This window comes from Halichoeres trimaculatus, unplaced genomic scaffold, assembly GCF_033239565.1.
Source record: "Halichoeres trimaculatus isolate MK-OKI-2021-1 unplaced genomic scaffold, fHalTri1.1 fHalTri1_scaffold_7, whole genome shotgun sequence".
NCBI lineage: Eukaryota > Metazoa > Chordata > Actinopteri > Labriformes > Labridae > Halichoeres > Halichoeres trimaculatus.
This window is the reverse complement of record NW_027437185.1, coordinates 12,815,660-12,841,869: the sequence shown is the minus strand read 5'-3', so window position 1 is coordinate 12,841,869 and position 26,210 is coordinate 12,815,660. Positions and strand designations below refer to the sequence as shown.

Sequence of the window (26,210 nt, the reverse complement as noted above, 5' to 3'; positions counted from 1 at the left end):
CTCAGCTCACAGAGACAGGCCAGGGTCGATGCAGAATGCATGAATCTATACTGGACAGACACAAACAGCCATTGATTAGCCAGCAGCTCCCTCAACCAGCACAACCAGCTGGACTGGAATGCATCATAAGGACATTAGTATGAGATTAAGATATCTTCCATTGATATGTAAGGAATTCATGACAGGCATCCTGGGAGAGGGAAAGAGCGAGGCAACTGAATGTCCATCTGCCAGACCGTCAGCAAAACCAGAATCCTCATTCCCAGGTGGTGAGAGCCCACAGTAACAGCTGGTTGAGGGGAAGATTTGGGAAAGAAAATAAAAAGCCTAAACAGATTCAGAAACATAAAATTCATCTGTTTGTAAGAAAAAGTTAACAACAACAAATACATGTTCTTCAATAGTCTCCATCAAAGAACAATAGAAATAAGTCAAGAGAATTAAAAAGCATTTTTAGACATATAGCTTTATTATGCGTTAAAAACACACACAGTTGTATTTATTTTGCTCAACTGTCTCGATATATCGTGATAACATACAAATGTTACATGAGAAATGATTACACACATGATGTATTGGTCCCAGGAAGAAGACTCAAAGTAATGCTGTTTAAAGTGGTTAATAAAATACATTACAGATACAGTGTTTAACTAATTTCTTAGACCACCTGTCATTAAAAAGAAAAACCACCCATCATCATGAAGTGCTTTAACTCTGACTGTTTGTGTTTTTAAGATATTTTCCTTCCCTCCACTGTTTTGAGCAGGAGTGTGAAGTTTCAAATTGATTTTATGGTTTGTTTGTTTTTTTTTCCCATATTTGAGCAGAAAAACTCGGACTCTCTGAGAAGTCAGAAATATATCAAAAATAACAAACAACTCTTCAAACATTTTTTTTTTCATTTAGGAAAATACACAAGTAAATGACTGTAGTTGTTGATTAAAAAAATAATTGTGTGCTTTACCTTTTTTTTTTTTTTTTTTTTTTTTTTGCATTTTTGTTAAAAAAAAAAAAATCTGAGAACTCATGGAAAACAGTAATAATTATATTTTTGCATTAAATACATCATTCTGGTTAAAGAGCTTGCAGATCCCGGTGGATTAACTGTCACAGAAACATTTTAGTGGTCAACTTTATACTGGGTGGGCCGTAAGTTTCCTTACACAGAAAAAATAAACATTTTATGCTGGACAATGTTTTTGATTACATAATGTGCTCTATACGATTACCATTGTTTCACATATCAATGTGTGTTTTTGAAACAACGCTCCACCCCCTTGTACTGTTAATTCAGGGCCGTGGTGGAAAGACAGGGTGGTGGTCCATATAATAAGCACTGTATATTATCATATTTATTTTTGGCCTGCCAAAAATGCAGGTCATTACAAGCAAAAGTAGATTATGACACTGACACGTATTTACAGTATAAATTATGAAAACAATGTATATCATTACAGCTATATATACATTCTGGTTAAAGCAGAGCTCAGTCGCTAAAACTCAGATAAAAGCTGACTGGTAAGATCAATCTTTTTTCTGTCTCTCTTTCTTACCTCTTCACTGTTTTATGAAAATCACATCTGGTCACTCTAAGCCCCAACATTTATGCTCACCAGCCCTCCAGGAGCTTCAGCTTTAATCAACAGCACTGATGAAGACAGAAAACAGAAGTGCTAAGCTCACCCTGCTAAAGTATTACCAAACTAGCTTAGCTGAAATCTCAGCCCTGTAGTCTCCAAAGCTTTAAATGCTTTTTTTTCTTTCTCTCTTAACTAACTTTACGTGATTAGTGTTACATGAAAACAGATTATGGGCTGAGAAATGAACAAAACCTGCAGGAGATATGTGGCTTTGTGCTACATTTTGTTCACAAGCTAGTTGCTAACTGTTGTCTGGTGCAAAGCAGGTAATAAAGAGGACGTTAGCAGTTTTTGTATGATGACAGCTGCTTTCTGCAAGACTAAAACTACTTAATTCATTGTTTGTTTGAAACACATTTTGACTAACTAGCCTCAAGACTTCAAACATTTTTTTCCACAGATCCTTGTCTATGGTTACATTTTCCATCAGAGCAACAGGACTCAGCTCCACAGAAACTTAGACTGTGTCACTTATAGTAACAGTTCTGTCTCACACATCCATGCTAATTGGAGTTTAGCAGTCCCCTGGTGTTGGCATCACTTCTCAGGGTGTGAAGCCAGTAAATGAAAAGAGAAAGTCTCCCCTTTTAGCCTTACTAAGCAGGACCAGAGGGCTCCACAACAGCCAGATCTTTCAGATCACTGAGTTTTCTGGAGAAGGAGCTCAGCCTGGTGCTAAAGGAGCCTCTCTTCTGGCTCTGATCCTCTCCACGGGTCTTCAAACATGCACAAAGACCTTTGCACAGGCCTCCCAGACGTCCCCGGAAGTGGTTTCCGATGAAACAGTAGAGTACAGGGTTGATAGCAGAATTGGAGAAGCCCAATGAGAGTGTGAGAGGAATCATGTTTTTCATGGTCCAATCTACCCAGCAGCCTTTCAGCAGACCCTCGTGGACCAGGATGCGTAAGAATGTCACGCAGTGGAAGGGGAACCAGCAGAGGAAGAAGGCAAGGACTACAGAGGCTACTGTCCATAACACCCTCTCCAGCCCCCTGCCCTCCTGAGGTCTGCTTCCGCTGGAGCTGGGGCTCACACAAGGGGTTGGAGGTCTCTCTGGCTTACTGCAGCTTTCCTGGGATTTAAAAGAGGGCATGTTCGGGGCATGTGACGGGTTCCGCATTCTTACCAGTCCTGTGTCAGCCAACAAATGTCTACCAATGGAGCAGTAGCAACAAGAGATGACAAGTAGTGGCAGCAGGAAGGCCAGAATGATCTTCAAACTGGTCAGGGTTAGATCTACAGAACGAGATGGAGCTATTGCACAGTATTCCACAGTCTCAGATATAGGATGCAGTTGTCTCAGAAACAAGTGGGGAGCTGAGCAAGCGAATGCCAGTACCCACACAAGTATACATGTTAGTCGGGCACGTTTGGGGTCTCGTGCACTCTGCGAACGAAGTGGATGCACTATGGCCAGGTAGCGATCCACGCTCATGCTTGTGATGAAGAAGATCGATGCGTACAGGTTGAGGGGGAGGAGAAAGCCACAGACTTTGCAGGCAACCAAACCAAAGGGCCAGTAGTAGCCGTTAGCGTAGTAAACAGCCCACAGTGGGAGGGACAGCAGGAACAGCAGGTCAGAGACACAAAGGTTCAGCATGAATGTGTTTGCTACAGTTCTCCTTGAAGCGCTGGCATGGCCCAGCACACACACAGCCAGAGCGTTTGCTGTAATTCCCAGCACACAGATAACACTGTAAATAGCAGGAATGATTGTGTTCATGGGCACATCTGGCCAGCTCTGGCAGTCGAGAGTAGAATTAGCTGAGGAGGTGTTCCCATAGGTGTTTGTTGTTGAATAGGGTGAGGAGGTGGTGTTGAGAGGAGGGAGGTCACTCGGGATTGCCATTATGAAAATGGATATTCTGTTGAGTCGCACAATATGATTTCCCTCCTTTGAGTTATCCAAGGTCAGCTGAAAATAAAACAGAAGAACATGTCAAATTCAGTTGCCTTTTACGGACAAAAACAGTTTTCCTACAGCGTCAGCTGGCGTCAGAGTTTATTAGCTGTACCTCCCGATAACTAATCACAGCAAAAATACATTACACCATTCTTGAGGTGTGACAGTGATGATATACATGTGAAGGGAGCAAAACAATCTGGCTGCTTAATGGATTCCTCCCAAAAATCTATTTTGCATTAATGAATGTAATAAGTTTTTGAAAAATTCATGCTAGAAATAAAGAAGTGTCAACCTTATTTGAGTTGTGATGCTTGATATGAGTCTTAAAAGTCAATGGCACTGCTCTTAATTGCGTCATGGTTCAGTGCGCATAGGGAATACGTTTTTAATAGCAAACAACAGACAGGAGTTAAAGCAGACAAGCTGTAGTTTTGAAGGAAAATATGGAACAGAGTCATTATTAAATCAAAATGAAAGATTTTTTTCTATTAAAAGATTTAATTTTACCTTCAGAGGTTGTGCACTCAGTCCAAAGTCAAGCTGTTTTTAATGTGTATTTTGGCTAAAGTCCATGTCTTGACAGTTGCTCCTCGACCCCTCTAAGAGACTACACAGCTGAGCTGAGTACCCCGGACCATAACATGCCTCTGCGTCTGTGTGTAGGAAAGACAGGCTGGAGACTCTGAGAAACCAGATGAGGTTGGGAGTCTTATAGCCCCCAAGAGCCTCTTGGTGATTGCACAACAGGGAAGTAACTCACACGTCACACCTTCACTAGAACCAAGGGGCTGGACTGTACCTGGACTAGAGCCAGAGACAGAGGAGATGCTTTCTCTGTTTTTCATTTCATTTATCCTTCTTTCCAAATATTCGCTCAACCAGAAAATGCCTTGGAAAATTAAGTTAAGATGTGTGTCAGAGGAATAGTTGTGCTTCCAGTGACTGTTAAATGCAGCCATGTGTCATACCTGTCTACAATGAACATGATACTCCTGTGTTTCAGGTGTTACGTATAAAGTCCTGACTGTCCTCATCTGGGCCTCTGACCCAAGCATCTGAGGCATCTGTGTGTTAATTAGCAGGACTCCATACTTTGTGTCATGTTCGTCCTGCCAGCGGTCAGATAAGCCATGGGAAATATTTACTCTGTCTCAGCGGAAGTCAAGCCTGCCACTGAGGCAGAGGGAGCGGAGGGGAGGCACAGTGTGGAAGATGGATGAGGAGGAGGATGAGCAGATACTGCAGGGAGTGAACAAGGAGATGAAGAGGAGAGATGGAGGGAAGGAGGAGTGAGAAATGGAGAGAAAGCGGAGATTCCCTCCAGTGATTTTTCATTAAAGTCTCTGGTGAAAGTTAATGAGGGATGCGCACAAAGCCCTGAGACTGATTACATCACAGCTCCTTTGATCAACAGTGTGAGCATGCTCTCCCCCTGTGTGTGTGCCTGTGCATTTATGCTTCAATACTTGTGCAACTGTCTGTACTTAATCTCATCGTGGCATGCATGCATTGATGCAATGAGCTCGTCTGTGTTTACATGTGTGTCCAGATGTATGTGTGTGCTCTGTGCTCCTCTGAGTATCTATCAGTTTGTGGCATGTTCTAATGGCCGTGGGAAAGCTGACGGTGAGGATGACAGATGATTACAAGACAGCAGCGGCTTCTGTAGGCCGTGTGTGAAGAGCTCCCTCGTTGTTGGTGTTGGATATGACAAACTGGGTATGCGCTGTGTCTCAAAGCCATAAAAAATGGCAGTTATGCTTTCCAAGTTGGAAACTTCATGCAGCGCTCTCGCACTGGCATGCTGCTGGTATGCACAGTTGTTCTCACACATACCCAGTGAAGCCAAGGATGAGTCATCACATGGCAACTAAAAACTGAAATTTATGGTATCATGTTAGCCAGTTCAAATAAAGTCAAAAGAGGAAAAACAAACCCACGTCTAGCTCATCACATGATGACAGTTACTATCTATCTATCTATCTATCTATCTATCTATCTATCTATCTATCTATCTATCTATCTATCTATCTATCTATCTTAAATTAATCATACTCCGACAGCACTAGCTTAGGATTAATTTTGAACACTTAAATTGATTACAAAGTCAGATAAGCCATCCCCACCAGTTACGATACCCTGCTTACATAAACTTACATGGTGCAATATCTTTATCAGGAATGTTACACTAATCTACAAGAGAAATGAAAATCATTTAGAAAAAAAAACAACAGAAAATATTGGATGTATTTTATTGATCCCTGAAGGGCAATTCAGAAAATTAATTGGACTTCACACTTTTTTCTTAGTTGTTAGAGGGGTGTGTTACTTGTCATGCTAGCTTAAATGTCCATCCTGTCTTTTGAGACATGTGCATCCATCAGAAAAAAAGTTGACTTTCTAGACAAGACTAATTCCAAACTTCAGCGTTGACATTGGTAGAGTATAGAAAAGTTGAAGTCCATGACATGAAGCTATGATACCAATACTAATGCTAGCATGCTGATGTTAGCATGAAATATAGTCCCATGCGGCAGCTAGCGTGATGACAGACATGATCTTACAATGAAAGAACATCAAAGTGGCTCTGAAGCAAATGAAAAGAAGATTTGATCTTTTTTAACACTACAATTCTTTGTTCATAAACTTTTTTTAGGATACAACACGACAAGGAAATGTATTTACAACAGTTATGTAGCATTACTGTTTGAAACGTGACAACAAGCTGGCTTTACAAATTCAGTTTGAAGCATAGTTTAGTGGCTGGCTATATTTACCATTACTCACAGCCCTGTGCTCTGAGATGTGTCTGAAACATGTAGTTAGTGAGTCCTGGTTATGTCATACCAGTGCTCATCTACCAGCTCCAACCTCACCAAGCTGAGCTAACATAACTTCACTCTTCATTTTAGTGATAGACACTTAAGTTTGGATAGATCACTGCAGAATAACTGCTGACTGTGGGTTGAAGTGAGCATAGTCAAACAGCTTTACCTGTGTTTTAGCCCTTGTGCTCTGATACACTGTTCTTTAGGTTTCTTGTGCTCTTATGTCCTTTTCTTTCAGTTGGTTCAGCTCCAGTGTCACCATAACCACAAAATAAGTCCAAGAAATTATTTTCAGCAGAGAAAAACACGGATCTGTCTTCTTCCAGCAAAACTTAATCAGGCGGTGTTGTTGTCATGGAGACTTCCATGCGCTGTAAATCAATCCAGTCTGGTCCGACCCGATCAGGAAGCTGAGAAATAAGATTTAGAGATAACCTACTTTGTTGCTAATAGTCCCATTTACAATCAGAACTATGACTAGAAATGAGACTTTTTCAAGACCACTTCAAAAGTCCTCACAGGGACTTTAAAGTTATGCAAACACTCTTTTCGCCTGTAGTAACTAAAAGAGCTGACTCATCACTTCAACAATGCTTCAGATGTGAACACTTTACATTCTCCTTTGCTCCCCCGGCTTGCACACATTGCTCAACATTAGTGTAAATGTGCTTTTGTCAGCCAAAAAGCTGACTCTCATCTCTTTGCCTTTAGCCAGATTTTGAATCAGTCAATACTTTGCAAACATTACAGACATTCAAAATGAAGATATCTGTTACATAAGCATTCAATAGATCTTCATTTCACTTGTTTGGTTTTTTTTTTCAATCTCAGTTAGCCATTGTTTGACCTTTCTCAACTCTCTGTATCTCCAGACAATCAATTCAATGTACCTGCTAATGCTGATACAATATCCACTTTTAATGGCATTCTTGGCATTTACAAACATTATTGTTCTAACTTTGTTACCAAATTCTAAATAAGCCCTCTCTCTGGGTGTTAAAAGCAAATGGAGAGGCTGAGTGATGAACAGTTTGAGAATGTGTGGGAGTGTGTGTCCCTGTGTGTTTGTTTGATGATCCAAACACAGGGATTTAGTTACAGGCAGCGTCTGTACGGGCAGCAGATAAGAGGAGCGATAGAGCAGAGAGCATCAAACCTCAACTTCCATCATAACCCTTTCTGGACATCTATCTCCCAGCCAATTATTTTTTCACAGTTTTCTTTCTTTTTTTCTTTCAGAATTAAAAGCATGACATGTCCTTTTTTTCCTCCTGCTAATGTAGTTTGTCAAAAGTTTCTTTTCCTTTCCTCTGGGCTCATTATCAAGATATATAATTATTTTATGTCTGGATATGTCTGCAACTTAGATATACCACAAAGATCCCAGCAGTCTGCAAAACAACAAATATATCACAGCTAGCATGTGTGCATTATGAGAGGAATGTTTCCACTGAACAGAACGAACCAAACTTTTTCTAAACTAACACAAGAACAAGTGTGGATTAAATCATGGGCACAAATTGTTAACAAGCAATGACACACACACACACACACAAGTTAGGCAAAGAAAGATGTGTGCATGTACACATATAGGCGTGCTGTGCTCTGTCCCCCTTAATTGTTTACGTAGTGTTGTTTATAATTTTTACTGATAAATGTGCTATGTGTTTATTTGGTGGTGGGGTCTTTCCTGGCCGCCTGGATCCTGGGAAGATAACCACCACAAACCATGGCCGTCGCAAAGTCTGCTGTGGAAAATCAGGCTCCTGGGGGTGAAAGGTGAGAGGTCAGGGCTGTGAGCCCCACTTCCCCACTGCTGGTCAGGAAACTCTGAGAGAGGGAGCTCTGGATGACATGACAGAGTCCAGTGGAGCATAAGTTCTCAGAACATAATCATAGCTGCTTGTGTGGGATGCTACAATGAAGGGTCCCGTATGTGTAGGGGACCCTTGAGAGAGGTGACATGAGGCTATACATAGCGTCACATCTTATGAAACCCTCTGATGCAGACCCTCTGCTTATAGCAAAAGAGGTCCATGTGTGACGAAAGGGATGCACAGATTTCCAGCATTCTCATTCTCTGTTCTATTTTAAAATGACTCAGTATGTTCCATGTGGTTTCATTAAACGTGTTGGCAAATAACGGTTCCAGGAGAGGGAGTTTTTTCTCAAGAATTTTGTCTACAAAACAACGCAGCCTCTCCAGTTACGGTCTCGTAACCCATCAACTCATTCCTTTGGCACACACTGCAGCTCTGATGCCACAGGAATCCTTCCTCCCATATGTTTTTCTCTGTGTCTAACAAGAAGGATGAGAAAGTATCGACATCTAATTGATCTGACTTCCTCCTGTCTTAAACACATGTGAGCATGCACACAGGCATACACACAGTCCCATGGGTGACGAATGGTCAGCCTCATGCTGAGTTTATGAGGTCCAGGCTGCTTGGGTTCCCCTGAGGAGCACTAAAAAAGCTATAAAGATGTTAACAGATAGCCTGGTCCCTCTGTGCACACTGAAATAATCAAAAACATGTGGCACTAAAAATGCTTTTAAGTACACATGACACTCCCAGGGTTAACACACTGTTCCATGATAAACATTTTTCTCTGTACTGTACTTTTGTTTCAGGAAACCACCAAGACCATGTCACTTCAGATCAGATATACCATCATTTTCACTATTTCTGCTTAATCAACACAAGGAGAATTCACATGTAAATGTTCACCAGTTAGTTTCTGACTTAGTCCAATTACATGACTAAGCTCATGATTACATGAAAATTATATGTAAAAAGGTGCTAAGAGTCTACAGCCATATTAACAGCTGTGAGTGAGTAAACTCAAAGTAGTGCCTTTAGTTGAAGTTGTAACATAACCAGACAGTTTCAGAGTGTTAAAGGTGTAGTTTTTTTTTTTTTTTTAAGTGGGGTTGTGTGAAGTTCTTGTCAATAGTAATTGTAATACCCATAAGAAATGCTGGTCAGCTCAGTCACACTGCAAAAAACTGAAATCTTATCAAGTGTTTTAGTCTTTTTTTTAAGTAAAATTTGTCTTATTATACTCGATATGAGCCACTTTCAACTTATCAATCCAGAAAAATGTCTTGTTTCAAGTTATCAGAGTACAAAAATGAGGTTTGAATCACTTATAACCAGTAAAAAAAATCTGGAACAAGAAAAAATTGCTAGAAAATTTCCTTGAGACTAGATTAATGTCTTCATACAAGTAACTTTTCTCTTGTTCCATTGGCAGATTTTTTTACTGGTTACAAGCAATTCAGACCTCATTTTTGTCCTTAAATAACTTTAAACATGACATTTTTCTGGATTGGTCATGTGAATTTGGCTCATATTGAGTCTAAAAAGGAATTTTCTACTGAAAATAAGACAAAAACACTTGATAAGATTTCAGTTTTTGCAGTGCACTTTGTTGTGTAACCAGCAGTAGAACCTGACTAAAGCAAGGCCATCAACCGCTAGAGTTTTGCCATTAAAAAGGAAAATGGTTACACTTTCTTTGAACACAACACTTATAATGAGTCATAAAGGTATTGTATATCATTAAGGATGGGTACCGAATTAGGCAGGTACCGACCTGTCAAAAGTACCGGGTACCGAGTCATGTATAATCAAAAGATACCGTGTTTAGGTACCTAAATGCATCTTTGTGACTGTGAGGGAGTGGAAGAGTAGGGGATTTTTTAGACTGGACATAAACACAACGTTGCAAGGTTAAATATTGAAGAATAAATATGTAAAGTTTAAAAATATCTATAATCCTATTAAACAAATTGTTACTTTTTACCACATAAATACAAAAAAGTACCGAAAATTGGTACCGTTGAGTACTGGTACCGATTGCCAGGTACCAGGCATCAGTACTGTATCATTTCAAATCTGAAAGGTACCCATCCCTATTTAATAATGTATTCTAACTTTAGAACTTGAGACCTACTGTAGCATCTTTTCTATTCTGGGTCTCAGACCACATCTATAAGAATGATAAGACGTATTTCTTGCCTGTTTGAAGTGTATTAGACAAATAAATCCATGACAATAATCAGGACAGTTGTCTCTTTTTTTCAAAAATTAAAACATTTCATTAAACATATTCAGAGGTTTTGAAATTGTCTCTGTCCCAAGCGCACAACAGGACAGGCCCGTCACTCACAGAATCACTGTTTTCACATCTGTACAGGGGAGTGTCATCCAGGTTAAGGCTTTTATCGTCCCCTAAACTAAACACACACAGGAAACTCAGTTTGTTACATTACCAGAGTTACAAAGACATATCAACTCAATTACACAGTGCCACAAAGTGCTCAGACAACTCCATGTGATGCAAGCATCACTGCTTTATCCTTGAATAAAAGTCTGTAAAGAGAATATTTGCAAAACTGTGCTTTTTCTTGATAAACACTGCCATCTGTTGGCAAAAGAAAAATACAAATAATTGAACAAACAAAAGCACCATTTGCCCGTTAAATTCTATATCATGGTCCAACTATAAACATAAAAAAATCATATGCAAAAGCTGCATTTTCAAGTCTTTTTCTTTCATGAATATGACATGAAGGTATTTTATATCCCATGTGATATGATGCTGTCATACCCCAAAGTTAAAAAAAAAATACAAAGTATATTGTAAATACATATTATCTTTATTCTGTAACCAACTCAGGTCTTGAGGATTGGTTCAAGAAGATCCTTTCTTCTGCAACAAAAGCACAAATATAAGAGAGTTAGACCAGAAAACAAACTAACTACTAAACATAATACTCTTTGAAGAGTGGAGGAGTGTGTTTCACCTTTGGTTTCTTATGCTCAACAGGTACATAGAGTTTGTACTCTTCAGGAAGCTCATCATCAGAGTAAATTCTGTCTGAGAAATACACTCTCCGTATATGACAGTTTGCATGGATCTAAGAGGAAAAACAGTCATTGTTTTAGAGATGATTTGGTCATCTAAGACTCCAATCGAAACAGCCCTAACCTGTACACGCAGCATCTCGCTGTAATTGGTTCCATAGACTCTCCTAGTGAGGTCCAACAGGTTGAATTGGATCTGGTTCCAGCCATTGTCCAGTCTCATAGGCAAAGCACAGCCAAACCGGTTCACCTTGGTGCAGCTTTGAAAGGAACTCACTCGAAACCGTCGGCGAACATTTTTATCATCTAACACCTGAAAGTTATGAAGATGTGGAGAAAACATGAGAAATTATTAATTCTCAAACCCAAAATATAATGTTTGGTTATGCATAGGAGAGGTCTGTTTTTTTTAGGAAAACCTGGATTTCAAACGTGAAATACTTGTTGAGGCTCTTGACGACCATAACAAGAATAGGAAGCTGTATGCCCAATGTTTTCTCAGGGTCTGCAGGGCATGTTATATGTGTGGTCCTGAGGGGAACAGAGAAAATCAACCAACATTTTTTTTTTTAACTTCATGCCAATAAAGCTTATTTTGACTTTGAATTTAAATTGGATCTCAAGATAATGTGGGTGAATGAGGTTTTCAGTGCAAATACAAGTTGACCTGAGCTTAAGACTCCAACAGATACTCACTCACCTGACATTTGACCCCTCAACAGCCAGCGTCATAGAGTGAATATCATTGTCCATGATTCTCTTGATGTGACCGTTCCTCACCTGCAATCACAAAATGTCAAAATGTATTTTATGAAGAGGAACCATTATGTTTCTCACTAGCAAAAGACATCTGTGCAGTAGTATCAGGTATGAGTTTTATTGTATACAAATAAAGCATTTACAATTTCATCTAAACTAAAGAACTATCTATTTAGAGTGGCTTTCATGTAGGGTTTCTATAATTTTATGACTTCCATGCTTTTTTGAAGGAATATTTTAACATCTACTTTATTTCATTTATTGTATCATCTTAGCTACACAGTATTTTTTTTTTTTCATTTATCCAACTTCGATTCATTCTTACCCTTTTATTTATTTCATTTCAATTTATTTACTGTAATTACTTACTAATGTGCTATAAACAAAAAAAATGTGATGCTGCTAGTCTTATCTGTTGCAGTAGTTACTGCGCATGCTCACCTTTTATCCAGCTACTAGATTCGAAAATAATCTATTAACGGGGTGAATTAAAATAGTGTTTCACTTTGTAGCATAAAAAAAGCTTTGTCCATAGCTACATATTTTATCTGTAACCGGTGTTTCCTGTTTTCAGTTCACGTCCAAACTTTTCCTTGAAACCCATTCTTTAATGGGCATCATCATTAAAGGCATCATAAACAGAATGAAACACGATAAATTAGAGACACAAATTTCTTTATCTGCTAGAGGAGTTTACCCACACTCTTAAGGGCATTGTGAGCGTTAAATGGAGCAAACATAAGCTTATTTCGCATGTTTAAACAGCATGTAAAACGAAATGCGACATATCGTCATAGAACCCAATGGTTTGGTTTAGCATGGCTAGCTTAGGAGGCTAACAGTAGCGAGCGTACTGTGAATCAGTGCTTACCTTCTGACCCCATATCTGAAGAGGTTTGCTTCCAACACTGTATAAAATGGACAAGAGTCCGCCTTGGTATGTGTTTTTAAACATTTTCCTTGTGAGTGGCTAATCCAGATCCCATTTGCAAATTTGCACGAAAACACCACAAGTCCCAACGACGTTTGTAATGAAATGTAACTGAAGTCTCTCGGATGTGTTGTTTTTCGAAGTGATTTTAAAATGCACCTAAAACCTTTGAAAATAACAAAAGAACCAAAAGCATAAACAAATATACAATGACTTAAAGAATGCTTTGCTGAAATGTAATTTTTCTCTTCAATAGCTTTACTTTATGTATTTTTGTATATTTCCTCACTTAATCTCACAATTTCTTTATCAATAACAGACATGTCAAGTTTGTATGGAGTCCATTTCTCCATACAAGTCAATTTCTGCCAGTAAAAAAATGAAATAAAATAAAAAGTTAAAATAACTAAAAAATAATAAAATAATTAAATTTAGTTAATCTGGAAAATAAAATAGAGTTGGTGTATCTCATTATGACTAAGTACTACAATAACTGACCTTTTTTTTATCATGTGACTTCTATTTCAAAACAAATAGTTTAGACATCAAAAGATGAGCACCTTTTAATACAACCTGCATGGCATTATGCTGTGTTTTTTTCAGCTCTTATGATACACAAAATAACAAATTATTAATTAAGTGAAATTTTATTGATAAAAATGTGTTCAAACAAAGCAAAGCAAAGTAAAAACTTCTTTAAACTAATACTATAATTTTTTATAGAAACTCTGAAAGTGTCTGTGTTAAAGAGTTTTAGTATTTCCCTTGTCCATTAGAAAGCCCATCTGTGTCTGGCATGTTTTTTTTTTGCTCTGGTAGTTGGCTCAGCACGTACACATATTCCTCCACTTACATCACGTTAATCATCAACTTGGGTTCACAATGAGGAGTCAGTCTGATTTATTGGGAGTATTGACATTTTTCATGCCAGTCTCACATAATTTTAGGCAAACAGTAAACAATTTCCAGCTGACTCTATAATGGTTGAGTTTATTTCAGCTCAGTGTGAAACAAAGGGCTAAAAAATGTGCATGAAGCATACAATCACATCCAGATTAGTGTTTGGGTTGTTTGGTTTTTTAAATATTTGATCATATAAGTAAAATCAACCCTCTGCAGCTGCTGGCTTCTAATCCAATTCCTTACCCGGTATCTCAACAGAGCTGTAATCTCTTATAAGTAATTCACTGGCTATTGGCAAGTGCCTCATACTGATAATATAAATATCAATCTGTCCTCCTAGCACTCAAAAAAAAATAAAATAAAATAAAATAAAAAAAATAGAAAAGAAACATCCATCTAATCCATGAACCAAGCAAAGGCTTGCAGGTGAAGTATAGATTCTGTTTATCTATTATACAAGGTTTGTGGTTCATTAAAACAGTTTGTGGTTGGCAGTTTATGAGTATTGAACCATAAAAATGATGACTGCTGAATTATCCAGCATAAATGCCAACATTCATAGCAATCAATACAACGAAACTGGGGGTAATTCACTTCATACTACATGCTAACTCCATGACTGCATTGGGTAAAAATAAGTAGGATAAATCACCTGGAAACCTGGGACGTCTTTATAAAGAATTTAAATGAATTTATCCAGGAGATGTTAAACTGTTCCACAGAATACATTTATAGTCTGGCCTGCTGGTAGCACAACAGGAAATGTCAGGATTGTGGGAACAATGAATGATGTCATGATCTGTATCATTTGCTCTTGGGTAGTTAGAAAGGTACATTTGAGATTGTTTAGTCATCATTGGGACTTCGGCGCATAGCACTTACTATCAGACTGAAACTTAATGTTAGAGCCAGTGGGTTGAGTTTTGATCTAAGAATTAACTCTACTGAGCCTGGGACAATGCTTCTCTGCTTACTTTGGAGTCTGCACTAAACTTTGTTGCACCACTCCAAAGACAACTAGTGAGTTCTACATCTCCAAACTGAGTACAAAATGTCAGATGAACCATAAATAATAAAAGACACAACTGTATGTGGCTTAAATATGATATAACACAACATGGAATCATGAAAAATATAAATTTATTTTTGGTTTTCAAAAACTGAGAAACGTTTTTGATGAAACATAACAGAGCAGAACTGGTCCATCTTGTCACCATCACCAGCACATATGCAGTGTAATTAAACTTAACAATGCAGTGGGCTTTATTACAATAAATACAAGCACCATGCATTCATGACTCTGAAGGCTGTAGTACAATTTCCAGTAATTGTTAAATGACAAATACAGAGAGTGGATTTCACAATCTGCCATCTGTGATTTGAAAGGCTCGTTGTGGGAGGATTTTTTTTCCAAGTTTCTGTCCTTCTTAGCAAGCCAGCTCACTTCTGTGTATTTTTTATGACTCATATGAATGCAGATGAAGCATTTCTGAAATATGAATAACGTGGGCTGAAGAAATGAGAACGGAAATGTTAGAGACTTCCTAAACCTGCTTGCTTCCTCAGTAAAAAGGCGTATTTACACTGTACTGTGAGACAAAGTGTATCTGAATGAGTGACGAGGTGGCAGTGTGGGAATGAGATTTATTGTCGAGGTCTGTTGTGGCGTTTCAGCTGCGTGTGCTGTACAGGTCTTCATCCTCTGGGCTGGACTGGCCAAAGTCCATCAGAGCAGGGTCAGGCTTGAAACCAGAGCCCCCTGGAGGGCAGCAAGAGAAACACAACAAAGTTTGAATCACAGGCACAGGGTTAACAATGGTAAGTTTAAAGGCATTTAATGTGAAAAAAGAGAAGTAGGGTCAAAGCCACTCTGCCCTGTTACTCTTTCATTTAATTAAACAATCACAGACACAGAAATGCCCTGGGATAGGCTGGATTTAAAATTATCAGGATGTGCTGAGACTTGTGTATTTCCCAAAGAGACTGAGGTTATTTTAAACAGACATTTTTTCATACCACATTTTCTCTCTGTGAAATATGCTGCTGTGCAGTATGGGATCACTGCGTTGCATTGTTGTTGTTGTTTCTGTGGTTTGATTAAAACCTTCAGAACGTGTAAAGCTTCCTTGCATTGCTCAAGCTGCACACGTCCAAATGTTGACTCTGGCAGCGTTACATAAGATTCCTCAAATGATTTGTTTGACGGATATTATTTTAACTTCCTAATCTGTCAGACTGCTGGATATAGAGACGTGTTCCTCTAAGATTCATGCGTGTTTGGCAGAGAGCGGCTGTTGCAGCAACACATGATCTCAAAGTTCAGCATCTTGCTTATTTTTTCTGCATGTTGCACTGTTGTTTTTTTTGCCCTTGAACACAGAGTTGAAATGCGATGTGGACGGCCATATTGATTCAACATTAGCACTGGTGCTTCTTTGGCTACAGTTTCAATCTCACATGAAGAGATGAAACCAAAACACGAGAAAAGGTAAAGATATATTTTTCAAATTTCAGCTCAGAGGAAGATAATCTGTCCCAGATATGAAGTGTTTAGTTGACTCAACAAAAATATTGATGTCTAAGAAGACAGAATAAACCACAATCTAAGTCTGGATGAGCTAAAATTAGATGTACATCAAACCTAGCTGAGGCTCACCATTCAACTCTACGGCCTCTTTCAGTGATTGGACAGCTTGTTTGGAGGGTAAGAGGCTGTCAGGGAAACTTATGTTTTATTGCACTGAGTCCTTTTTAAAGAATATAACCCATAGATTCAATTAAATCAAATAAGACTGAATTGAATTGGTATCTAGATGTTTTGAATTTCTCGGCTGAAGCAGTGGTTTGAGAGCAGATGAGTTTACAATACCTTTGTTATTTTCTGCTGCAGGCTGTGGAGGAGTGGGTGGTGTTGGTGTCTCCTCTACAGCAGCTGTTGTGGTTTCAGGTGGTTCAACACCTGGCACTGTTGAGGAGCCAGAACACAACACAGAGTCAGAGGTGTTAATGAAAGCTATGATTACCTCACACAAACACTCGAACCAGAATCAGTGTGTCACAAATTTTGACTGGTCATTTGCGTTGTATCTGTGTACTGATGGTGATCTGTTCAAATACGTAACACAAAAAAGTTTGCAGTCTCCAATGATGGCATTTGAATTATACTTGTAGAGATTTGAAAGGACATTTCTTCTGTTTGCGATTTGAATTTACAAAACAACTTTGGAAACTATTTGCTGTTCACAACTTTTCTTTGCACCAAAGTGGTCATTCAAAGAAGCGGATATGTTTTGGCATAGTTTCTGAATTAGTGTTATATTTTCTGCTCTTTGATATAACAGGGCAGAGTACTTTTGGTACCTAATGGTTCATCCGAGGCCTTTGGAGCAGGTAGTTCTTCAGAGGGAGGAACAGAGTCAACTGGGGCACCCTCCGCTGGGACAGACTGGGATGGAGCAGATTCAACCAAAGCTGCTTCACCCTGAACAGACTCAGCTGGGGCAGGTTCAGCTGGAGCAGGTTCAGCTGGAACAGACTCAGCTGGAGCAGGCTCAGCTGGAGCAGATTCGACTGGGGCGACTTCTTCAGATCCTAAGCTTGGTGCAGGCTCGGCTGTACTGATGTCAGTGGATGTATCCTCAGCTGCTTGCTTTGTGACCAAAGTATCGCTTTCAATAGGTGGAGGTACTTCCTCTGAGGTGATGGTGAGCTCTGTTTCTGCTGGCACTGAATGTGCTACTGGATCTGTGCAGAAAGGGGGAACAAAGCACATCATCAGTAAGAGCCTTTGTGTGATTGTGTGTGAAACAAAAGAGATTGAGACGCAGAAGGAAGCAGACAGAGATCAATATCTATAACACCTGTATTGGCCTCTGTAGTGGTCTGGTCTTGTGATAGCTCTGTGAGTGTGACTGATGACACCTCGTCTGTGACAACAGCGACAATGGGTTCTTCAGAGACAGGAACAGGCAGCACCGATTCTGCCTCTTTCTCTGAGACTGAGTCGGCCTGTGGAGCTTCAGACTCTGGGTTTGGCACTGGAGCCACCTAACAAAACATGGATAAACATTTAAATACACCAATCTGTAAAAACACATATACACTATTCATTCATTTTATTTAAAAATTTACATTAACAATTTTAACATCTGATCAATGACACTAAAACGAGTCTTTCAAACAAGATATATTACACATAGGGATGGGTACCTTTCACATTTGAAATGGTACGGTACCGATGGCCATTACCTGGGCAGTGTCAGTATCAGTATTAAACGGTACCAATTCACTGTACTTTGGTGTTAATGTGGTTATAAATAATAATTTGTTACCTCCGCCAAGGAGGTTATGTTTTTGAAGGAGTTTGTCTGTTTGTCTGTGAACAACATAACTCAAAAAGTAACAAACAGATCTTGATGACATTTTCAGGAAATGTTCAAAATGGGATAAGGAAGAAGTGATTGCATTTTGGAGCTGATCTGGATCACCATCTGGATACAGGAATTTTTTTAAAGGATTCTTTATCATTGTGAGATAGAGCTGTTTTCACTATATGTGTATATAACCACCATAAATGGTCTGATTGCTTTGCAAAACAATAGAAGACAAGGTCACCATAATTTCTGAAAGATGTAAAAGTACGATCCAGATCCTGGCAATATTCTGGATACTAAGATCTGGAATATGAAATATGTACTGGGTCATCATAATTTTCAACACTGTCAGGTAACAAATTATCGTACAAACCTGCAACTAACACCAAATTGTAGCAGACAGTCTGCTGAAAGGGAGTATAACATTAACGTAGGAATAAAGTGCTGGGGACAATCACAGTTTGCTTGGTAGAGGTCTGTGCTCTGAGTGCTTTTCTAGTTTAAAAATAAAATCTCAAAGTTTTTAATTTTATGTGAATTGGTACTCTGTTCTACAAACGGAATTTGGTCAGTACCTAATTTAGTACCCATCACTAATTACACATTTTATTAAAAACAGAATAAATCTAGATTTTCACAGCTCTCTGGAAATTCAAGCTCTTCAGGATATAGAAATTCTACTTTGGCAGAGGAGAAAAAATGTGTTAACTTATGTTTGCATCCCCGATATCAAGCAGCATTTAGCTGAAACTAATAGAGCCAACAACTTACACATCCTGTTTATAACCTCACACGATTAAAAAAAAACCCAGAGATGAAGGAATCAGGACTTCCTCTGAGTGACAAAGGGACTTTTCTTGAGCAGGGAAAAAGTGGGGAGCAGAAATCCTTTGTGGTAAGAAAATAATTGCTTTTTATATCAGTCACACATAGTTAACACCCCCACAGCTCTGCCTACTTAAAATTAACTAGCACCACTCATGTAGTATTTATTTAGTATTTTTTTTTCTCATTGTATGTTAATATGGCTGCTAACCTCTGGTTGTGAAGCAGTAACTTCTTTGGCGACAGGCTCCTGGGGTTTTGAGGCGAGCAGTGAAGACACCGCAGCACCGCTCCATTGGCCCACAGCATACACTTTCTTACCCGTCACCTGGGGGAAATATGAAAATTCCGTTCAACCCTGGAAATACATTTATTATGTCTGCTTTCCAAGAAGTCATCATTTAAAAACAGCAGTTTTTACCTTAAGCACACCCACAGCTTGGGCTGGATAGCACAGTGAAGCTCCCACACTCATCAGACCCATTGGTACAGCTACCCTCTTAAAGCGAGATCCTAAAATAAAGTTTATCACGAAGATTGGCAGTTTAGGTTGGCACAAGTTAAACCCTGGAGAACAGATTCATCTGGGACAGCTGTATCTGGAAAGGTCACATACACTTGACCTATTGTAGCTTTTCAAACTAACACAGTGATGCAGGTTTACACAATCCTCCTCCTCACCCTGTCTGAACCGAGACAAAACACCCTCTAAATCCAGAAAGCTGGTGCCTTTAGTAAGAATAAGATAACTCATTTCACAAAGTTTAAATGCTAACCAAATAACTCCAGGATGAAGAGAGCAAAGTAAAACAGAAAGTGGAGAAACTTTGTGACTCTGTGCTGCTCTTCTTTCTAGCCCTGTGGTTTATCAGTGAGGTTACTTGTGTGGTAAACTGTGGTTTGTGAAGACATGTTATCACTGAGGGGGGAATCTTCCGCTTTGTAAGGTCAGAGTCTGGTTAAATGTAGCTGCATGAAGGTTTGATATTTTACTTGAAGAGACTGAGTTTCAGGCCATGACTTCTGAGCAAAACAACTAAAAACAAAGGAGCACTTTCACTGTTTTAAAAATGTGCTATCCACATATTTCATTCAGGGCAGAAAGGGGATTAAAAGAAAAAATAAACTTTCGTAAAAATACTTTCTGCTTATCCAATGACACATTTATCTACATAACTTAGACAGTTGAATAGGGGAAGATTTCGGAAAGCCATTTTACCAGCAACTTAAGGATATGCTAGGAGAAGGATCTGGTTTTATTGGACTCCCTCGCCACCCTGTGGCCTGGAGTCTTCGCACACTGTTGTAAATTAAACACGATATCAAGTGGACGTTGTAGCAGCCGGCTATATGTTAGCAACATCGGCAGCCTGTGCTTCGACGCATCTGTGGGCTAACGTGACAAGAACTACACACTGTCAGCTTGTAAGTAGTTTAGTAGCTGTCTATATATAGCTCATCTGGCAGCTCAGTGCTCTAAGACATGTCTGTAATGTGTAACGTTAGTAAATCCTGGTTAGCTATGTCCTGCTTGTCATCTACCAAGCAGAGCTAACGTAACCTCACTCTTCATTTTATTGATAGACTCTCAAGTTTGAACAGACCACTGCAGAGTAACTGCTGACTGTGGGTTGGAATGAACATTGTCACAAACACTTTAACCCCTGTGTTACAGAGTGATACAGTCCGAGCTAAAGGCTAATTAGCTAATTTTTTCTGTCTGACAGTTAGGCTCCTGTGTCCACCATTACTGCACAATCAATCATAGAAATCGTTTTTAGCAGAGAAAAACACAGATCTCTGTGTTTTATCTCTTCTCACTACTAAACTTTGTCAGCTGGCATGGTGTTGTCATAGAGACCTAGATGTGCTGTAAATCAATCCAGTCCTGGACAACCTGTCCTGCAAGCTATGTCGCAATTTAAGATAACCTGTAACCAGCAATATTGGTGCTGATAATTTCATTTTAAAGTGTGGATTACGATCAGGCATAAATCTAGGAGGGAGACTTTTAAAGATCACTTTCAAACTCCTCACAGCCCCTTGCTGTCATCTTAAACTGTAATGAAGAATAAAGGTATGTTGGTGTACAGTGCAGAGAGCTTGCTTTGGCAGAGGGTGATAAAATGCTTTTCTCACAGTGCTTGTTTTGATGAATTGACAGGGGATAGTTTTACCTTTCCGTGCCAAGAACATGCCGAGCAGGCCAGCCATAGTGATGGTGCCAAATCTGGGTAGAAAACCCGGGGGAGGATCTTTCAAGTAATAAAACACATCTGGGAATACAAGAGACAGAGAGAACATGATGGTAAATATTCCCCATAGTGACCTTAAGCCTGACGTCTGTTCATGATATCTCACATTGGTTAGAACGCTAACTATAGCTACAGCAGCCCTCATTTCTCAAACATGCGTACAACTGAAAATGAGTGTTTGCTCATTTCCCCTGCACAGATTGACGTTTATCAGTCTGGACGTAGGCGGAAGGTGAACTTGAATCCCACACAATGTTCATGTGCCCAAATTCCATGACAGAGAGGAGCACAGTGCAGCAATGTCAATTGGTCAATGTTGGAGAATCGCTAGATCAAATTAATGCAGTACATTTAAGTAAACCAAGGTTCACGGATCAATGTTTGGAATGTAACAACAGATAAGACACCTCAAGTGTAACAAACATTTCGCTCTGCTGCTACTAACCCCTTTAAAATACTTCGCTCATAAAATTACTTTGATCAGTGCAAGCTGTCAGCTGATTTCTTAATTTCACTAATACATATTTTTTTATTGATTTACTTTAAACATAGAGAGGCTGTTTTCAGTGATTATGAATACTCCCACAGCTAACCAAAATCTGGAAATTCTCAAGAGCACACCGGATCAAACTTTTAGCATGTGAAAAGAGATGTTTTTCAAAACAAACATTATTCACAAGATTTACCATAAAGATGTTTTTTCACACCATATAACAAACCTATGATATAAATCTGACGTGTGTAAATGACTATGAAAAAAACTGTCATTTACATGAGCTAACAACCTTGTGGCTCGTGTCGTTGTCAAAATAACCACAGCACTCCAGTCTACCAGTGCGTATTTGCACATAAGTAACAGTTCTGGGCCAGGATACAAAATGATCACAAATAAAGTTGATGGAACTGATATGGAGGTTTACCAATCTGCAGTCCAAGATATTGGAAATGTATTAAAACCTACATTGTTTGTCTGTCCTTTTTTTACACATGGGCCGGAAACTGACACAGGTCAGGTAAGAACTTTCTGAACATTTAAGGGCGTGTTATTTAAATGACAACCTTTTACACTACACTACACTACTCTCTATTTAGGCTGCATGGTTTTTGTATTGTCTGGGTTCCTATTAAGTACTATAAATTATGGAAAGGACCTTTTCACCTCATGTCCTTTTACACTGTCTCTCACCATTAGTCTTATTTTAAACTGTGCCTTTTGTTTTTACTTTACTGTGCTCATTGTTTGTTTGTTTGCATTTTATTTTGTGCTGAATGCTTGTAAAAGCACTTTGTAAACTTTGTTTTTAAAAGTGCTATACAAATAATAAAATTATTATTAATAATTATTACTTACTAGATTTATCAATACCTGATCAGGCGTACAACTGGCCCTGGTACACACAATTTGAGGGCCACTTAAGAGTCTTGATGTACACAACGGCATCATTTATGCATAATGAGAAATACTAGCTCTTTGAGTCACCAATTCTCGATGGGCTGAAGTAATTTCAATGTAATCCTACATTGAAATACATGGATCAAAATTTTTAAGGAGGGTTCACATTAAGGGTGGGTACCAAACTAGATACTTTTACAGGTACCGTCAGAATTCCACCAAGTACCAATTCACGTAAAATCAAACGGTGCTATATTTATGTACCAAAACACATCCTTGAGACTGTGAGGGAGTAGAACAGAAGGGGATTTTCCATGCTGGGCATGAACACAGCATTGCAAGTTTATATATTGAGAAATGAATATGTTAAATTGAAAAACTCTGAGATTTATTATGAAACAAATTAATATTTATTACCATACAGAAAAGTGTTGAGTACCGATACCGATTGCCAGTTATCAGGCAATGGTACTGCATCATTTCAAATGTGAAAGGTACCCATCCCTAGTTCACATAGACAATACAGATACACTGTGCATTTCTTAAAGATGTTGGTATTTAATTCAGACCACGCTGAAGTTCAAAAACCCTCCAGCTACATCTTAAGTCTACAACAGTCTTTCACTATAACTTAGTAATCTAATAGAACAGAAAATTAACTCAGGACTTTCAGGGAGACAATCGTAGACTCCTGTGATACCTTCAGCTACCTACTGGTGACTCACCTTCTCCAGCATGGTACAGATTAACAGTTCCCGTTTTCACAGACACACAGGCACCCTGCCAGACACATAGAAAAAAGGTGAGATCAGCCATTACATACAGACACAAAAACAGAACTTCCTGAACAGAAATAACACACACACACACACACACACACACACACACACACACACACACACACACACACACACACACACACACACATATATGAGTCAGTGAGTAGTGTTTTTCCCCATGTTTCACATTATCAAACTGTCATATCTCCTTTCAGCAAACCAAAAAAACTACAGCGGTAACTGCATGAACGCAATTTCCTGTCTCACTCCCTAACTTTGCTGTTTGCAAAAATCATACCTGCACAGAGCACTCGCAGCATGTGTGCTCTGTAACCGCAAACAAGAGGAACAAAAATCAGGGTTGGAAAACTAACACTGCAGGTGCAAGATGGAGACATCTACAACGTGTTTTAGCAGTTGTTCCATTTCTGTCACACTTACAACTCTCAAAAGGGTAGATGTTGACTTTGGTTTCAGTCTCACAGAGGTGTGAAAGTATGAGGTGTGCTGAGGTGGTGTCTGCATGTGAGAGTCTATTGTCTAGCACTGTATACACACCAAAACTAAATCTTCAATACCTTCACAGCCAGGGCAAATGGTAGTACGCCCTCTCTCGCTGTTGTTAACCCTCTCTGAATGAAACCTGGATCCTCTGGAACAAACTGAGCAGTGTCAGACTGTGGCAGTGGGGTGTAGATGTTCAGCTGGGGACAGAGGCAGAATACACATGATTACCATGTCTGACATTTCTCTAAATTTAAATCTTGTTAAATTTAGTACAGCCATACCTTTTCTCGTGTGATGAGTCCATCAGTGGGCGCTTCACTTATAGTGTACACACGGATGGAGGCTATGCCCAGCACTGTCGGTACAGCCACAAGGGCCACCTATAAAGTTTAAACATACACTACTCTAATCACAGAGCACCAACATAATGATAGACACTCTTCACTTGTGTGGAGCATGGGTAGAAAAAGTAAATTTTTAAACTTATGTAAAAGAATTCAGACAAAATGTACAAATATCCAGATATAAATGGAGTTCTTATTGTGACAATTTTGTCGAAACTGCTAATATCTTCCCTTATGTACGACATACTTTATGTTTCTGTAATGTTTACCATGTGAAGTCTAAAAGAACTAGTGAAAGTACGAAGAAGTCAAAGTTCAGCAAGATGGTTCCTTGACATCCACTACCACACAACTAATGGGACTATGTGTTTATCAGCGGTTACAGTGCTTGGGTACACAATGTAATATGACAGCTACGTCAGTTTCATAGATGTGCTCATTCGGTTTTCACCGTGGAAAAGCACTTTATACTGACATGCAGGCACACTTAACAGGTCTTACACCTGTCTGTTAAACGCGAAAGAGTCACGGGCTGTCATTTAGAGTAGCATAAGGCTGACTGTTAGCCCCACAGACTCTATTCACAGTCTATGGTTAGCATTGGCTCATTTAGCCAGGCTAATTAAGAAGGCTATCTGCACGCGCAGCAACGTCAACTTCCTGGAAAGCGTCAGTAACGGCTCCGAGACAGTTGACGTCCACTACAGACCAATAAGTCATTCAAAATAATCACATTAAACACATAAAATCTTAGCCAAAGAGAAAATGTCAAGCATTCACCTTGGCCGCCATGACAGCGCTCCTCCTTCTTCTTTCAGCTCTCTTGGTTCACTGACTGCTCTGCTCACAAGCAAAGTCTTTTACCGCCACCTGGTGGACTGGAGACGGAGCTGCAGCCGGGTGTTGATAATTCACTGCGATTTCACCCTTGAGGCATGTGCACGAGTTCTTGTATATGTTACGAAAATTAAGAATACATAACCCATTATATTTTTTAAATAGTGTGGAATCAGGTATATTGGGATACTTTTTTTTTTTATTCCACCTTTGATATTTTCAACATAACCTACAAAACATGTACCAGCATAACCAATTCTAAATTCCTCAAGGTGTTTACTTGTATTAAGAAATAAATTGCATTTTATTTTATTTTTAAAAGTCTAGCCTAACCTTTTAATTCAGCTGACACATGTCATTACTGTGTACTTTTGCCTTAAATCGTATAATATTGTTTAACTGAATGTTATTTGCCCGCATTCACCACTTCCAGGTACTCATCAGTGACTCATTTAACTTTTTTCTATATTCAACTTGTACTTTAAGTTTACTTTCCTACAATGTTTCCCTGATTTTCCACTCTCCTTTGCATCAGTACAAGTTAATGCAATAGCTTGAAAATCCTTCTCAGAGGGACATGACACTTTATGAATGGGGATGATAGCAGACTTCTTCCACTGTGCTGGAACAGTCAAGCTGTCAAGGGACAGTGGAAAGACAGGGCACCAAGCCTCAGTTAATTCAAATGAGCAATGTTTTAATGAGCAAGCAGGCAAGCCATCTGGCCTTACTGACTTTTTATTACACTTTTTTAAACACAGACTGAACCTGCAGAGGATTTTCACAAAGTGTCAAGGATCACAAAAGAGATCTAACTCTTCCAATGATGCTGATGGAGAGTTTTGTGTGTCAAAGCTTGAGCAGTCATTACAATCATTTGCCTTCACAGTCGTTCATTGTGATCAGCTTTTTTTTTTTTTTTTTTTTTTTTTTTTTTGCTAGGTATGTTTTATTTCTCCAACCTCATGCTTGTTTGAGGTTAACTTACAGTTTGATAATGACTACACACTTCCTTCAGATGTCACACCATTTTTTTTCATGTATTTTTGGGCACCCTC

At 39.0% G+C, this 26,210-nt stretch overlaps 3 protein-coding genes across 3 annotated transcripts; all 3 read right to left on the bottom strand.

Annotated features, from left to right (window-relative positions):
- Positions 1-1,325: 1,325 nt before the first annotated feature.
- On the bottom strand, positions 1,326-4,205 carry agtr2 (angiotensin II receptor, type 2). The gene is made up of 2 exons (XM_074674440.1): positions 4,055-4,205; positions 1,326-3,556 (listed from the first exon to the last, which is right to left on the bottom strand). Exon 2 carries the CDS (start codon positions 3,488-3,490, stop codon positions 2,237-2,239), a length of 1,254 nt encoding a protein of 417 aa, XP_074530541.1. The 5' UTR covers positions 3,491-3,556; positions 4,055-4,205; the 3' UTR covers positions 1,326-2,236.
- A 6,868-nt stretch (positions 4,206-11,073) lies between these two features.
- LOC141793914 (cilia- and flagella-associated protein 20-like) lies at positions 11,074-13,016 on the bottom strand. Its single transcript, XM_074674787.1, has 6 exons — positions 12,877-13,016; positions 11,947-12,026; positions 11,666-11,777; positions 11,371-11,559; positions 11,186-11,299; positions 11,074-11,091 (listed from the first exon to the last, which is right to left on the bottom strand). Exons 1-6 carry the CDS (start codon positions 12,958-12,960, stop codon positions 11,074-11,076), a joined length of 597 nt encoding a protein of 198 aa, XP_074530888.1. The 5' UTR covers positions 12,961-13,016.
- Positions 13,017-14,962: 1,946 nt separating this feature from the next.
- On the bottom strand, positions 14,963-25,191 carry apool (apolipoprotein O-like). Its single transcript, XM_074674234.1, has 11 exons — positions 25,096-25,191; positions 24,253-24,351; positions 24,043-24,168; positions 23,411-23,465; positions 21,215-21,313; positions 19,459-19,550; positions 19,249-19,365; positions 17,700-17,886; positions 17,200-17,583; positions 16,709-16,804; positions 14,963-15,598 (listed from the first exon to the last, which is right to left on the bottom strand). Exons 1-11 carry the CDS (start codon positions 25,105-25,107, stop codon positions 15,510-15,512), a joined length of 1,356 nt encoding a protein of 451 aa, XP_074530335.1. The 5' UTR covers positions 25,108-25,191; the 3' UTR covers positions 14,963-15,509.
- Between the last annotated feature and the right edge of the window lie 1,019 nt (positions 25,192-26,210).